The 17,734-nt window shown below is 42.8% G+C and overlaps 1 protein-coding gene across 1 annotated transcript in view; it reads left to right on the forward strand.

Moving 5' to 3' along the window:
- The window catches only part of crlf3 (cytokine receptor-like factor 3), a 143,761-nt gene that overhangs the window by 93,096 nt on the left and 32,931 nt on the right, over positions 1-17,734 (forward strand). The window contains exon 3 of the mRNA XM_084329939.1: positions 8,447-8,654. Within this exon, the coding sequence (XP_084186065.1) occupies positions 8,447-8,654 (208 nt within the window). The remainder of the gene's footprint in view (positions 1-8,446; positions 8,655-17,734) is intronic.

Raw genomic sequence — 17,734 nt, forward strand, 5'->3', positions numbered from 1 at the left:
TCGGAACCGATGTCAAACTGTACTCTAAGGTATTAGCCATCAGATTGCAAAAGCATATGACGTCTTTAGTTCATCCGGACCAAACTGGCTTCATAAGAGGTCGCCTGATCAATGATAACATAAGACGAATACTGCACGTACTAGATGCAGACAAAGAGGACACCACACCTAAGGCGATGCTATCCCTGGATGCTATGAAAGCATTTGACAGGCTGGAATGGTCGTTTCTATGGGCAGTATTAGAAAGGATGGGGTTAGGAAAAGGATTCATTGATATGATTAAAGTATTATACAAGGACCCATCGGCCATGATTACAACAGGCACATTCATCTCCGAAATCTTTCCGGTATCACGCTCAGCCAGACAGGGTTGCCCTCTTAGTCCCGGACTATTCGATCTATCATTAGAGCCTTTAGCACAATATATAAGACAATCCCAATACATAGAACCAATCGTAATCAAGGGCACACAACATAAAATTAGTTTATATGCGGACGACGTAATATTGTTCATGCAAAGCCCCAACACCACATTGCCGCATCTACTCAAGTTGATAGAGAACTTTGGTGATTTATCGGGATTTAAAATAAATTGGCCGAAGTCGGCTTTCCTTCCACTTAACATCCATGCAAAAAAAGACACAACCCTCCCAGGTGCGATACCCATGGTAAAACATTTTAGATGCTTGGGTGTGGAAATATTTCCCACCATAAGATAAACGGTGAAGCACAATTACACAAAAATACAGAACAAAATCAAAGACGACCTGGACAGGTGGGCAAAACTTAAAAACTCAGTACAGGCAAGGGTATCAATAGTTAAGATGGATGTATTACCAAGAATCAACTTCATCAGCTCAATGCTACCGTTACCCCCTCCAGAGGGCTACTGGAAAAGATTACACTCCTCCACATACAAATTTATTTGGAATAACAAACCACCTCGCATAAAAAGATCCACCGCACAGAGAAATAAAGCAGACGGTGGCATGGCAGTTCCAGATTTTTTACAATATTTTAAGGCTTTCACGTTAAGACCATTGACAATATGGTTTGTTCCCCAGGCTTTGGTATCTTGGAGAGAATTGGAAGAAAACATAGTAGCCCCACAGAGACTGAAGGACATAGCACACACTAAACTTCCAATCAAGCACTGTGAGCTGAAATTTGGCCCCATAATTACCCATGCAATCCGAACATGGCGGGAAACACAAAAAAATATCCTAACCCTCAAAAATGGCATAATCACACTCCCATATTCAATAACAATGCACTCTTAATGGGAAAACTTCCTATAAGATTCCCTATATGGGAAGAGCATGGCATACACTCATTAGGGGATATTTTTAATAACCAGGGCTTCTGTAGTTATGGAGAAATATGCACAAAGTTTAACCCCTGCCCACTTTGCCAACCTAGGATGGCTTAGAGTAGACGACAGAGTACAGCAACTTGCAATGGGCCTGGTCTACAAGATACACTATACGACCGGGGTGCCCATGTACATGTCAAAATACTTCCCAAAGGTCAGTGAATACCACAACCACTACACCAGAGGAAGCTCAACAAATCATGTTAAACCCAGATTCGGCTCAAACAAGGGACTAAACACGTTTCGCAATTATGCCACAACAATGTGGAACGCCCTACCCAAAGCTGTAAAGGAATGTGAATCCCTGCCCACATTCAAAACCGCCCTTAAAGGGCACCTACGGGAGGCTGCAATTCGAAACTGGCCACCGTAAATGCCCAAAACCCCCACCACCTCCTAATAGACAGTCTCCTCCCCACCGCATGTATATATTCCCTCCCCGCCGTATGTATATTTCCCTACCACCCACCCACCCCCTCCTAATGTACAGTCCCCTCCCCATCATATGTATATACTCTGTCAGGATCTAGGGGTAACAGTACTGTATATTTGAATACCGCCTATGTCACAAATGTATCAGTACTAAATACCTATATGTCCCTATGCCATAAATGTCATGTATGTTGTGTATGTCATAAATGTCTATATGAATTGAAAATGGGGGACCCTGATGGAAACAAGACAAACGTCTTTCTCAGGTCTGCATCCCCTTAACAATTGTATGTATTGAGCCGTACTGTATTGTACCCATTCTGCAATCTGTTAAATAAAGTTTTCATTCATTCATTCATTCATAACCTCACTGAGTCCACATGGCTTTTTTACATACAGTTACGCCTATGTTTGAGGTCTCACGGTGTTCCATTACACATACCAGTTGAACACCACAGATACCACAAATGTTTCTATGAAAGAGAAACATTGGGAGGTTTTGTATCAGGTTTTTATTATCAATTACTAACGTCCTCGTATGAAACCCTTCAACTAGACACTGTCTGGAGGAGGGATATTCCAGACCTGGAAAGTGACTTTGATTGGCAAGAAGCATGGGCAAATGTCCGTCTTACATCAAGGAACCCGGACCATCAACAAATCAATCTTAACTATATTCACAGGACATACTTGACTCCTATAAGACTGAACAGAATGGGCCTGAAACAGGACTCAAAATGCTCCCAATGTACAAATGGAGACGAAGGGACATTTATGCACATGTATTGGGACTGCCCACCAGTTAAGGCATTCTGGAAAGATGTGACACATCAATTATCAAAACTCGTATCTTGGAATATACCAGTACACCCCTCTGTATTGCTTTTAAATTATGTTTTTGAGTTTGCAGTAAATCCACAGCTAAAGAGACTGGTCTTATCGGGTATCACAGTAGCTAAAAAACTGATCGCATCACGCTGGTTTCAACCGGAAAAAATTTGCCGGAAAGTTTGGTCTCTTACATATCTCGATGTGATATATCAAGAAATATCTACAGCAAGAATTCTGGGTCTCAACGAATCCAAAATGTCAATGTGGGTAGAAGTGGTGGAGAGAATAAAAGCTAGCTTATAATGGTAGTGTCTGGTTAGGAGTGAGGGATAATGGAGGTACTATCCAAGGAGGGGTCCGGGAGGGGGGGGTTCGAGCTGGAGCATATGTGTGTAGGGTTTTAGAAAATAGGTATTAGGGGTATGTCCTATATAAGCATTTATATAATTGTTAATTTCGCTGGATATACACTGTATACGGTTAAAATATTATTATAGACTTTTTTTTTGTCTTGTTTCTGTACTTGCATGTAATTTTAACCACCTTGACTGTTAGTTTCATTATGCATTATGTGTTGAGTACTGACTTTTAATAATTTTTGTTTTGCAATAATATAAAAAATATAAAACAAAAAATAATAATAAAAAATTCTAACAAGGTTACGTTCAATACAGTGTGTAAAAATGTAAAGCTATTGATGATTCTCTTACTGCTCCCAAACACAAATCCGAACCAGGGTATTTGGCACCATGGTTGCTACATTGCTCCATAGGCCTTTTGAGGAATTTATATTTCTTGCTGGGCTGCTTAAAGCTTTTTCATTCATTCAGTCATTTTATTTTGTTTCGTACATGGGGGTACAGTTAATCTTTGCACAATATCACCAACATCTTTTTTTTTTAACATGATACACCCATGGCCGAAAAGGAGCAGGATGAAGACAACTTATGTTTCCTGCCCCCTTCCAAACTTCATATTTATTTTAACATAATGGTCAGCTCAAGTGCACCTTACAGCTTCATACCATATAATAATAATAATCATTACCATAACTATGATAACAATAATAATAATATGACCATGTGTTGTGAAGGGCCAGATTAAACTTAATATATATATGTATCGTTTGATATACTTTGTATATTATTTATATATATACACGGAATATCCCTTTACCTGCGTACAGACCAGAGTAATATTCGCTCTCCTATTGGACAGCGGCCCCAGGCGCCAACGACCAAGCCCCCAATGGCAAGTTCAAAGACAACTCCGGGCATGTCAGAACATGCCCTGAGTCTGCGTAGTAATACGAGACAAGAACTGAGGTTGGGACTAGATATTCACTTAAGTATAAATACGGCGCAGGTGTAAACAGCAGTAATTTCAGTAACTAGTTCAAAACCTTAACCCACCTTCACCACGAGTCAACGTGCAGTGAAGTGAGCAACTTTGCATCTAAATAGAGCATTGAGAACCGCGTGCGAATAGAATGTTAAAGAGTCAGAGTTTAATGCAGTAACGTTGAGTTCGACTTAATCTAATGTGAAGTAATAGTCTATCCTTTATTGTATATCGTGCGGCCACAGTTCTTCCGTGTGTAGCATTACCCATCGGTTCGTCGTGTCTTTAGCTAGTGCACTTATCCAGGCTGTGTGGCCTAAATACGTGCCCACACCCGAGGAGTCCTAGGCGAGAACCGTTGGACATGTACACAGGAGAATCAGCACCGGCGATTGCATAACCATTCCTGGTTGGATTATATTGCTTTGGGACCGTGACCACCGGAGAAGAGCACCGTTGATTTCCACTGTCGTTTGGGATTTAACCTCGTGAGGATTACCACGCGGGCCTGCCTCTTGGAAGGGGCTGGCTAGCTGTCGTCAATGCTGTCGAGCATCTTGGATTACAACTATTGCTTTTGTCTGCTAATCAAGGGAGTACAAGCACCGACTCCTGTACCTGGAGCCTCTTTATTCCTTGTTGACTCAGACGGAGTACCCGAACATTCCTCTACCCATTATCTCCAGTTGGTACCGGTGTTGCCCTATATAATTGCTACTATACCACAGGTGGCGTCAGCTTAGACCCATCATAGTATTCCTACTATTCTGACTTATGCTCTTGACTGACTTTACGTATATTCTTCGCCATACAAGCGCGACCCTAATTCTCAATCTGTAACCTAACGTTGCCTAATAATAATAAATAACCCTCCAATAGAATTTCTGTCAATGCCGTGTTCTTGTGAGTGTTCACCATCAATATTTGATGTACTGTTTGGCCAGTAATTAAAGTACATAACTAGCAGTGGTTTAATATATCACAATCTTTAATACAGTCAGGGTTTTGTAACCCCTCAGTTACACCATGAATAATAATAACAATAATAACGGTAATAACAATAATAATAATAATAATAATAATATTGCTATAGCTACCAATAAACAAACAAAAAACCTCATACATGGAAAAGAGAAAAAAAACTAAAAATAAATCAAATCAGATGCAGAGAAATGTATACCTGCTGTTCAATATGTTCTCATTGTCTTTAAAAGTCTTTTTTAGTTGGAAAATATTTTTACAGTACTTCAACTCATTATAAAGAGAATTCCAGAGTTTGACTCTGCTCTCTGATGAAGAGGATGTTTATAAAACTCAGAGTTGACTTGAATTCCGGTTGCATCAAATTATCTGGTTCGTTCACACTCCGGTCGGAGCGCATCTTCAGTTAGCGCAGAGGCCAGTGAAACTGAAAGTGCCGGGCTGTATTTAAACTGGCCCAAAACACAGCTTGCAGTAGCTTCTTGGAGAAAGGAGGCACTAGCAAGCTATGTATATATGCAAATTGGCAACAATCACACATTCATATTATTTTCCAGGAATTCCAAGTCGGCAGCTTCTATTATTAATAATAATAATAATAATGGATTGGATTTATATAGCGCTCTTCATGACACATGTCAATACTCGGCTTTCTGTGTCGCTGAAGCGAAGTGTCAAGTTACCACATATTGGCCCATAGAGGTTCAACCTAATGGTGACATCACACATGAGAGGTTCAACCTAATGGTGACATCACACATGAGCGGTTCAACCTAATGGTGACATCACACGAGAGGTTCAACCTAATGGTGACATCACACATGAGAGGTTCAACCTAATGGTGACATCACACATGAGAGGTTCAACCTAATGGTGACGTCACACATGAGAGGTTCAACCTAATGGTGTCTTCACACATGAGAGGTTCAATCTAATGGTGACATCACACATGAGAGGTTCAACCTAATGGTGTCTTCACACATGAGAGGTTCAACCTAATGGTGACGTCACACATGAGAGGTTCAACCTAATGGTGACGTCACACATGCAGAGAAGCTCTCCCTCTCCAGGGGAAGAATGTGAACAAGGTGCTCTGGTGACACACACACACACACACCACACACACACACACACACACACACACACACACACACACTACAGTCTGTATTCTAGACAAAGTCATGCCTCTAAGAGGAGTTAACCACACACACTACAGTCTGTATTCTAGACAAAGTCATGAATGAATGAATGAATGAAAACTTTATTAACAGATTGCAGAATGGGTACAGTGCAGTACAGCTCAATACATACAATTGTTAAGGGGATGCAGACTAGAGAAAGACTTTCGTCTTGTTTACACCAGGGTCCCCCATTTCCAATTCATCGTAATGCCTCTAAGAGGAGTTAACCATAGAAAACTGATATTTGAATGGAGGGGATCTGAGTGTGATTAGGACCAGGCAACAGTTCCTCCTCCTCTGCCTAACCCACTAGACATGTCTTTAAAAGGTAGTAATTTCTCCCTGCAGGACTGTGTACATATACAATATGATACGCTATCAATTATTCCTCTCCTAGTCTTACTAAGACATAAACTCTTCATATATCATCTTCTCCTACCCCCCCCCCCCCCCCACTTACCCTCTCACTACCACCACCACCAACCCCAGGCCTTATGGAGTCAACATGCATGCACATGCTGTTTTTAACTTATCGGTATGTATGTGTGCAGTATTAACACACCTGTGCATACTGCATTGTCATTGTTTGTCTGTCTGTGTATTCTTGTCTGTGTGAGAGAAGTGGTGTGGTCTTTAATTTGTGTTTGACCCTTGACCTCATGGATGAACTTAAAAGTATCGTCCAATCCAGAGGATCCAGCCGACTCCATTACTTTTACTTAACTACTTTTTAGACCATTCGTTTGGGACCATTGGAGCAATTTTGAGATTTAATATCTTTGTTTGGGAAAAACATTTTCTTGGTATTAGATTTTAGTATTGGGGAAATTCTCCAATACAATACATAATATTAGTCTGTCATTGTAACAGTCGGTGTATAACTCAAGACCATATCCAAAACACCAAGACAACACCAAGACAATACAGAGACAACACCGAAGTAACACCAAGACCCAAGACAACAACAAGAACACACCAATACAACATAAAGACAACACAGAGACAATACCAAGACAACACCACGACAACAGAGACATTTTTTATTGACATTTTATTTCAGAATGTATGTAGCCTATATACTCAAAACAGCAGAAGGCCAGAAGTGTGATGAGAAAACGTATGTTTGATCATCAAATAAACATGAAAAACACTGAAAAAAACTAAAAAAAAAAACTGGCAAAGGATATTTGAGACAGACATATTAGGGTCTGAGTGTGAGACTAGGATAAGGGGTTTAGTCTTAACACTTTGAGTGCCAGCGACGTGTTATGTGTCGTTATTTCATGCCCCCTGTTGAGTGCCGACGGCGCTAATTGTCTTTTTTTTTATTAGCAATCTGAATTCATATTTCATCAACAGAGTCTCCCGTTGGTACAGCAGCCCCTCTAGGGGCTCCGATGGGAAAATACCGCCCCCTATCGTCTATCCCTGTGTAACTGCAGGCCATTCGATTACACTGGTGGATCTGTGGGAGGGGGGGGGGGGGGAGCCTACTGGCTCCACTATGCTGGTGAGGGATCTGATGAAGAGGGAAGTGATCGCGAGATGGAAAGCAGCCTGGAATATATATTTAAAGCAGCCAATAATCAATCAATAAACGCAATCGATATTTGGAATGGCGATCAGGAATTGGAATAATCTTTTTGGAGAACATCTGATCTAAGGTAAGGAGTCTATGTTACCAGTTTTAGGATAATCAGGGCTGTTTTCACTGAGATAACAGCGTGTCCCGTATGTGTGTGTGTGTGTGCTGTTGAGGAAATAAGAGAATCGATTTCTCAGCTCGCTTCTATAGCGTGCATAAGTACACATATACTATCGATAATCTAGCGTTTATTTGATAACTATTCATAAATAGGCTGACAAATGACAACGTGTCTAGTGTATTCGAGAATATTACAATAAATGCCGTTTATGACTGAATCTTTCTATTTTCCTGAAATTTCCGAGAAAACGATAGCTTTTCGAAATGCTATAAAAAGGATATGAACCGATAAAAAAAAAAAAAAAACCCGTTTCGACAATGTTGACTACAAAACAAGTCATTGATAAGCGACGGGCAGATTAGACACAGCCATAATTTAAAACATAGATTATGCGTTTTTAACGCTATCATTGAAGTGGGTGGCGGCATTCAAGGGGGTAAAAAGGAAAACACGGCCGGCACTGAAAGTGTTAAGACCAGTCTTGACACTGACCAAAGGCCAGTCTGAAGAGCTATGGCACTAGTCCCAGTATTATTTGGTATCTGTGCAGCAGGTGCGGGGCAGTTCGGGGCAGGTGTGACCTTGTGTGTGACCTGTCCTAGGTGCGGGGCAGTTCGGGGCAGGCGCGCGAGGCCCTGCAGCGCCACTTTACGGAGCTCCAGGCAGCAGCGGGGCGCCTCCTGGCAGAGCGTCTGAACACCCTGCTGGCCGAGGTGGACGCCATCGAGGCCCACAGTGTCCGGCCACTGGACGACTGCCAGAAGCTCATCGAGCACGGAGTGGGTCAAGCTGACGAGCTGCTGAGAGATGGTGGGTAGCTGAGAAACAAACAAAACACACAAACACACATACTGTACATACACAAAGACACAAACGCACATGCGCACACACACAGGATAACTCATCTCTCTCGTTTGTTGAACAACACCACAGGCTCACCAGCAATACAAGGCTTCACTCTTATTGTCCCAAATGACATATGAAGGTCCCAAATGATTTTGAGCCCTGTGTCTCCCTCTCTAATAGGGAGGTGTAGTCTGACATCACTGGTTGTTCCACCCATATAGGGATTTATCATTTGGCTATTGTAACAATTCTGCCGCATGGAAATGGAAAAGCTTTCCATTTTTGCACAAAACGAGTTCCCTTCACTAACATTATTGTTTAAGCATTTTTGGTTGAAATAAAATTTGGCGATTTTTTTTAATGATTAATTGCGAATATTTTCATGTTGAGCTATAGATTATGGATGAATACTCACAGAAAGGTACACCATGCAAATGTTCATGCTTTATTTGTTTTAAACAAGACTATTTAGAAATGGGCAATGGGGAAATACATTGCGTTGGACAGAGGGTGGAACACTAAAAACGGCAATGACGTAACCACTACACCTCCCTATTCCCTTTCTTCCTCTTTCCCTTAATTTCTCCCTCCTTGTAAAGTCAACTCTTGCTTTCCACTCCAAAGGACATAAGGAAACAACTCCAAGTTCCAACTCCAAGTCAATTTTTATTTTCAACAGTTTCAGTTGCAGTTGATTCTTGACTGGTTGGTTCTTCATATAGGTTGAAAACCTTCGAAAACAAAGAAAAAGGTTTTAACAATGCAATAAACATAAACAACAAACAACAATAACCATCTTTTCAAACCAATAAGTTTTGAGTTGAATTAATTTTCAATTAATCATTTCTGAATTGTAACCTTTAATAAATGATTCAAGTTAGTAAACATTTGATTCAAGTCAAGTAAACATTTGGTATTTTAAATTGAATAAGTGAAGAAATATAGCTAAACTTTAAGCTTGTAGATCAGCTCTGATTGAACAAGGCATTTTAAACCTTTAAACATGAGTTGTCGACCTTTTTAGTAGTCTTTAAAATTCTTAAATCATTTTAACATTTCTAACTTGGTCTTAATTTGTAAAGAGATACTTTTAAACATAAATGAAAACCAACTCTCAAGCAAGTGAATGTGTAGACTGAAACAGTTGGAGCTACTAAACACACAATTGAATTGGCCTGATTTTAACCACATTTAAGCAGAAGTATAAATAAACAGTAGAATAAGTAGAACATAACCGACCATTGGCGTCTTTGGGGGTAGAGCTCCTTGGGTCGACCTTCAGCTTGCTTTGTTTGTTCTGTGAGTGTCTCCACCACCAGCCTTTAACAGCTGTTCAATCAGCCAACGGCAGCCATCTTGCAGCTGATGCACTCTGGGAGATGTAGTTGGTAGTTGTCTGAGGTGTCTTGACATGCTCCACTCATGAGTTTTAACTAGGGATGTCCCGATCGCCTTTTTTTGCCCCCGATCCGATCCCGATCATGTGATTTTAAATATCTATCGATCCGATCGTTTCCGATCCGATCTTTCACATTAGTAATCAATTTTGACGCATTTGTCAGGCTGAATGTAATAACAAAAGCCTCCGCGCGCGCCCCTCTGTTGCCTATAGTCCGGGGCGCGAGCGCGCCAGCGCGGAGGCTTTTGTTATTACATTCAGCCTGAGAAATGTGCTTCTGCTTCATTATGAGAAATATAAAAAGTTTCAATATATGTTTGCACATTAGTATACATTCAGTGTTCGACTTACGTAATGGTCCATTCTGATCTGAAACGCCGACGATAATCCTCAGTCACGGCAAATAATTGACGTTATCCTCCAGGTGAAAAGTTAGTCTGAAAACTTCGCCTCCAGCCTGTCCTCCTTGCAAACATTGCAACTGGCTTGACTTTCTATTTTAAAATGCTTAGTTCCAAACCTCTGACATTAAGTCTAGCTGCTCAAGTCAGTGGATATTAACCGTGTTTCGGGAGCGACGTGCTGTTGTTGTGGCAGAACACCGGTCTAAATTAAAGGGAATGTGTTTGTTGCAACGGTGTAAATTAAAGGGAAAGTGTTTGTTGTGGACAATTATTCTGCTCTGTGTGACAATAAATACATTAATGATGATATATTATATGTAATTTAAAACTAAGGCCTCCGTATGAGTTTAAGACGTGGACATGGTCATGTTTGTTGAATACAATTTTTTTTTTTTGACTGCCGATTTTTATTATTTTTTCCCGATCCTCTGAAAAGCATGTGATCGACGCCGATCCCGATCACGTGATCAGATCGGGACATCCCTAGTTTTAACTCAACACCTCCCACTTGAGCTCCTGGGTTCTTAACCACAGAGGTCACTCAAGTCCTTCACGCCTCTGTTGTTCTTCAGTAGGAAGTAGAATGACCAGCCGTCTGACATCTCGATGCAGAATTGTGGCCGGGATTTAGTTTTTTTCACTGTTTGATTTTGTGGGCTTTCCTTTGTCATTTGCTTTCGTGATGGGGACAGGATAGCTGGGAAAGGTCCTCACCAGCACATCTCTTACGATGCCTTTGCGGTCAGCGTTGACACTGACTACTCTAGCCAGCTTGTACTGTCCTCTCAGGGCATTTTGATCAGCCAACCAGACCACATCTCCAACAGCAACATTTCGCTCTTTGGTGTGCCATTTGTTCCTTATGAACAAATTAGGACCGGCCAATTGGCTCCATTTCTTCCAGAACTTGCTGACTTCTGCCTGAATATTCTGAAGTCTTTTGTATGGGTAGCCATCAAACTGAAAGTCTCCAGGGTCACCTTTAGGATGGGCACGTCCTAAAAGCAGAGAGTTTGGAGTGATGTACTCTATGCAGTCTTCCCTGCTTTGAGTTCTTGCATTGATTGGTCTCTCATTAGCAAGGTTGGCTGCCATGAAGAGAAACGTTTGGAATTCTCCCCATGTGAAAACACCTTCTCCACCAAGGTTGCTTAAGGCCCGCTTCACTATTCTGACAGCTGCCTCTGCTGCACCGTTCCTGTGGGGAGAGTCTGCGGGGTGGATCTTCCACGACCATTCTGTGCCATGTTTGGCAGCTCTTCCTTCAAGTTCAGGCCTGTTCAGTTGGTCAAGGAATTTGTAAAGCTTTTCCAGAGCAGGCTTGGCTCCCACAAAGTTAGAGCCAGGGTCTGACCAGAGTTTCCTGGGGTGTCCTCTCAGCGAAGTGAACCTTTGATAGGCGAGCAGGAATCCTTCGGATGACTGGTCACTCACCACTTCAGTGTGCATGGCTCGGGAAGCCATGCAGCAGAAGACGATTCCCCATACTTTGAGTCTGGTCCTCTTTTTGACCTCATCCTTCACTTCATAGGGGCCGAACAGGTCCATGGTGGTGAATTCAAAGGGTGCAGCTGGGCCTGTTCGCTCTGGAGGCAGGTCAGCCATGATTTGTTGACACTGTTTTACATTGTTCTTTCTGCAAACGACACAGCTGTCAACCACCCTCTTGGCAAGTCTCCGGCCTTTTATCACCCAAGCCTTTTTCCTCATGCGAAGAAGGGTTCCTGCTACTCCCTCATGGTTTGCTTTGTGGGATTCTTGTGCCAGCAATGTAGACACCCACGATTCAAAAGGTAAGACTGGCACTGCAGTCTTCACTTCGTTGAACATCTGGATTCTGCCTCCACAAAGTAGGAGTCCAGAGTTCACGTCTTTGTACACTGCCAATCTGCTTAGAGTCGTCTCTGGGAAGGCTATAGCTTCTTGAGCAGCGAGGAAAAGGTCTTCAGATGCGTTGTCAAGTTCTTTTACAGTCAACCCAGCTTGTTTGGGTGATGCCTCCCACTTTGACTGCCCTGGCACCTGGCACTTCCTCTCTAGCCACTGCTTGACAGCTCGATAGACCCAGGCGATGACTCTCACCAGTTTGGACAGGTTGCTGAATCTTCTTATTTCCACAAGATCTTTGACCCAGCCAGTGGGCTTCCTTCTTAGAAGAGTTGGCATTTCCTTTTGACTTTCCTGTGTGGTCAGAGGGTCGTCTTCCTGCGGACTGATTTTAGCTTGAGCTCGTGTGATTGCAGCTGAAAATGCCTTCCTTTGGAGTGTGTTTACGCTCTCCCTGGCCTGGGCAGCTACCTCTCCAGCTGATTTAATGGGCCACTCCTCCACTGGCCACTTCAGGAAATCTGGTCCATTTTGCCAGGTGGAATCCTCTTTTAAATCTTCAGGAGTGCCTCCTCTTGTAATGATGTCAGCTATGTTCAGACCTCCACGGATCCACCACCAGTCCTGCACTGGTGCAGTCTTTTGGATTTCACCCACTCTGTTGGCAAAGAAGCTTTGGTACCCATAACTGTCTCTCTGGATTGCCCCAAGGACAGTCTGACTGTCCAGCAGATGGAACCATTTCTCGATCTTCATTCGAGCATGCTTTTCCACATACTTCCTGATTCTGGCTGCGAAGACTGCTCCACAGATCTCAGCTTTTACAGCTTCTCCCTTTTGATCCAGAGGTGTCAGTTTGGCTTTTGATTCCACAAACCGAACTTCAATGCCATGACATGTTTCCCACCTTAAGTACATCACAGCTCCAAAGGTTTTGTCACTTCCATCAGAGAATGTGATGCCCCAAGGGTTTCCTTTCCAGTCAGCTGGTGTGAGGCTTCTGTAGAATTTCACCTGACCAAGCTGTACATATTCTTCAAAAAGCTGTATGGCTTCTTCTCTGATGCTTTCCGAGAGTGGTTTGTCCCAGGTTTCTTGGGTCAGCTTGCCACCTCCTCCCTCTTGGAATGCCTTTCTGACAAGAATTGCTCCCTTCTGCTTGACCGGTGCTACTAGGCCAATTGGGTCGTACAGCCCGGCTACTTGGCTTAAGAGAGCCCTTCTAGTCAGTGGGTTTGGTGTTTCGGTTCTCACCTCTTTGAGGAGATCTTTGCCAACTCTCATTTTCTTCTTTCTTTTGGAAAAGTTAACTGAGGTCAACATGTAGAGCTTGTCTTCGTCCACTTGGTAGCCGATGCCTAGGGCTTTGTTGTCGTCTTCCCTCATTTGATTTGGGAGAATGAAGGTTTTCCCTTGTTCCTCTTTTAGGACTTCCTTCTCTGTTCCTTTCCTCCCACTTTGCCCTGACCGGATCCATGGTTTGAGGAAGAAGCCTCCAGCTCCCAAAATCTCTTCAACTTTTGCAGTGATTTTGTCGAGTTGATCCAGGTTATTGTGGGAGGTCAAGAGGTCGTCCACATAACTGTCCTCTTCAATGACTCTGCGTTCATCTTCCAAGTGAACTAAGCTGGGCAGGCTCGCCGTTTCTCTCATAGCCAACTGAGCGATGCAACCAGCAGGTTTGTCCCCGATGTTGACTCTGGTGATTGCATATTCACTGATCTCCTCTTCTGGATCTGTGTAGATGCATCTCACGCTGCTCCAGCCACACAGAGTTGTACATCTTCTTTATGTCTCCTAGAGCTGCATGCACACCTTCTCTGAACCGTAGCAGTACAGCTCTAATAGGGTTGAGTACATCTGGTCCCTTAAGAAGGATGTCATTCATGCTCACGCCTTTGTATTTCTGGCTGCTGTTCCAGACAATACGAACTGGTGTTGTCACTGAATGGGGGTTTGGCGCCACCAGGTGGCTCACATACCACACTGGTCCAGTCCACTTGTCAATGATGTCATCGGTGAGTTTTATGGCTGCTCCTCGTTCGACCATTTCCTGGATTTGGGTTGTGTATGCGACTTTCCAGTCTGGTTCTTTGCTCAGTTGTTTTTCCATCCTTAAGAAGCAGGCACTTTTGCACTTTTGTTGTAGGGGAGAGAGACAGGATCTACGGTCCAAGGATATTTTGCATCCCAGTGTGGAGATGGGGTGTGAGCATCCTCCTCTTTGTAGGTGAGGCCTCCTTTAATGATTTCATACTCTCTCTCCTCTGCCAGGGTCATTTCTTTTCCTCCTGGTGGACAGTTTCCACATCGACATCCTCCACATCTTGGTTCACATGCATCTCCGACCCAGTGCCACCACTCAAGGAACTCACGGTTACTGGCAACTGTGAATGTCTCTTGATATTTGACTTCTGCTGTTCTCATGGAGCGAGCAAAGTGAGTTCTTGATTCATAAGCTTCCACGTCCACCTCTTCATGCAGATCAGGATGTGCTCCGCCCACCGTCTTCCCCAGTGGACTCTCCCATAAGACGAGGTCTCCAACTACTTTTACTCTTTGGGGAGCGAGTCTTCCCTCTCTGTGGCTTATGAGTAGTTCAACCTCTTCTGGCCTTTCCAGCTCTTCAAGCTTGACCTCCGGGAAAAACCTTTGCAACCTCTCTGGTTGAATCACTTGATGGACCTTGGCGATTTCATCTAGGCCGTAGCAGACTAGTTTGTGGGCTCTTTCAGTGCCTGTAGGAGTCTTCACTCTAACTTTGAGGAGGTATCTCTGAGTGTCCACCTTCATGGCCATTCCTCCAACCCCATGCACAATCAATGTTATCTTCTCTCTTCTCAACCCAAGTCTTTCAGCAGCCTTATGGGTGATGTAGTTTGTATCTGACGCTAGGTCAATCAATGTCCCAATTTTCTGACCAGCGTTTGCAGTGACTTTCATCAGCATCATGATGACAGGAAGCTCGGCGAGACCATTTCTTCGCAGTAGTTCAGACTGGCCGGAGGTTTTGAGTGCCACTGTAGTTTTGTTAGTAAAAGCCCTTCTGCCTCGATCTGCCATTTCAGGAGAGTTCAGACAAGAACGACTCTTGTTCCTCTGAGTTTGCCTTTGTTGCCGTCTCTTCCACCTCTTCCTTCTTCCCATCGAGGCTTGAATTCTCCTTTTGGGCAGAGGATATAGTGGTGGTCTGCTGCATTTCCTCCCTTCTTACAGTCTGCATAGGAATGTCTCTGCAGTATGCAGTTCCGTCATGGCATCCGAGACATTTCCTGCATGCTCCCAGCTTCTTCAAGGCAGCCGTCTTCTCCGAAAGCTTCAGTCCCTTGAACTTCCGGCAAAAGAACAGTTTGTGGTTATGTCCACTGTCGCCACAGACAACACATACGTCAAGCTCTAGTCTCTGTGTTCTTTGTCGAGGCAAACTTTCTTTCATTCTTTTTGTCCGGGCGATCTGGCTTGTCAGTCTTCTCCACAATTCTTAGTTGATCAAGCCTCTCCAGTACGTCTTCCTGGTTCTTCAAATATTTCAAGAGCATGTCAAAATGGTTCTCTGCTGTGACATTGCTGCTGGGATCTACCATGAACATCAACCAGTCTCTCTTGATAAAGTCAGGTAACTCTTGGAGATTTTCTCCTCCACGCTGTCCAAGAGCTGGATCTTTTTAACTTCAGGGGATCCGGATGGCTCTCCCTGCCTTTGCAGGCTTTCCCAATCTTTTCTCCATCTGTGATATTCTCTCTTATTTCCAGAGAAGGTAGGTAGGGTGTTTGGCTTTATCCTCACCAACGGTGTCGTCGGATTGGTGTGGTGCAACTCCTGTGCCTTGCTCAGCATTCCTCAGGCTGCATGCAGATGTAAACTGAGGTTTCCTCATCTTCAGCCTGAGAAGGGTGTCTTCTATCTTCTTGAGCCTCGCATTCAGTTCATCTCTGGATTCGTCAGGTATCCATTTCTCCCATGTGGACATTATAGAGATGGCCATGTCTCCCATCTCGTCTGAGAGCGTTAGGTGCTGTTCATAGCACTCTAAGGATTCAGTCCTCACTGGCACAGTTCCTGCTGCTTCACTTACTTTCTCAGCTCCATCAATAGCTGTTTCCAGCTCATGTTTTCCATATTTGGACCACAGGATTAGCTGCACAATGTCTTTGATCTCTGCCATCTTTGTTTCGGCTTCTTTTGAAGTATGTTTGAGGTCGTCCTCTTGCTTCTCGTCAAGCCCTTTCTCTTCATCCTCAGGTTCTACTTCAGCCTCCAGCCCAAACCTGAATTCATCATTTGCCTCAAGCACGGCTCTATAACAGAGTGAGAGTGTGCTGAACTCATCCATCAGCTCGGATCGCAGCATGGTGTCTGCTCCTCTGGCAATGTGGTTGGCTTGTTTGGTGAAGCGGCGTTTTGCTGTGGTCCTCTCCTTCTTTAGTTCTTTGACCTCCGCCATATCTTTATCCTTCAGTGTCAGCAGTATTGGGTCGAAGCAGTTTTATCCTCGTCCTCCACTGCTAGCACTTGGTTTTCAACTGTAAAGTCAACTCTTGCTTTCCACTCCAAAGGACATAAGGAAACAACTCCAAGTTCCAACTCCAAGTCAATTTTTATTTTCAACAGTTTCAGTTGCAGTTGATTCTTGACTGGTTGGTTCTTCATATAGGTTGAAAACCTTCGAAAACAAAGAAAAAGGTTTTAACAATGCAATAAACATAAACAACAATAACCATCTTTTCAAACCAATAAGTTCTTTTTAAACATGGTTGATTTTAAACATTAAATATATATTTTAAATAATCAAACGTCTTTTAACGATAGTGTTTACACAATGAATGCCAAAATGTAAAGTATTAAATTACCTTATAAAGTCGACATTTTAACAGTCTTAAATTAACTCATAAAGTCGACATTTTAACCCAATTATTAAAGTCATTTTCAATTAATCATTTCTGAATTGTAACCTTTAATAAATGATTCAAGTTAGTAAACATGATTCAAGTCAAGTAAACATTTGGTATTTTAAATTGAATAAGTGAAGAAATATAGCTAAACTTTAAGCTTGTAGATCAGCTCTGATTGAACAAGGCATTTTAAACCTTTAAACATGAGTTGTCGACCTTTTTAGTAGTCTTTCAAATTCTTAAATCATTTTAACATTTCTAACTTGGTCTTAATTTGTAAAGAGATACTTTTAAACATAAATGAAAACCAACTCTCAAGCAAGTGAATGTAGACTGAAACAGTTGGAGCTACTAAACACACAATTGAATTAGCCTGATTATAACCACATTTAAGCAGAAGTATAAATAAACAGTAGAATAAGTAGAACATAACCGACCATTGGCGTCTTTGGGGGTAGAGCTCCTTGGGTCGACCTTCAGCTTGCTTTGTTTGTTTGTTCTGTGAGTGTCTCCACCACCAG

Source organism: Notolepis coatsorum (genome assembly GCF_963971535.1).
Source record: "Notolepis coatsorum genome assembly, chromosome: 14".
NCBI lineage: Eukaryota > Metazoa > Chordata > Actinopteri > Aulopiformes > Paralepididae > Notolepis > Notolepis coatsorum.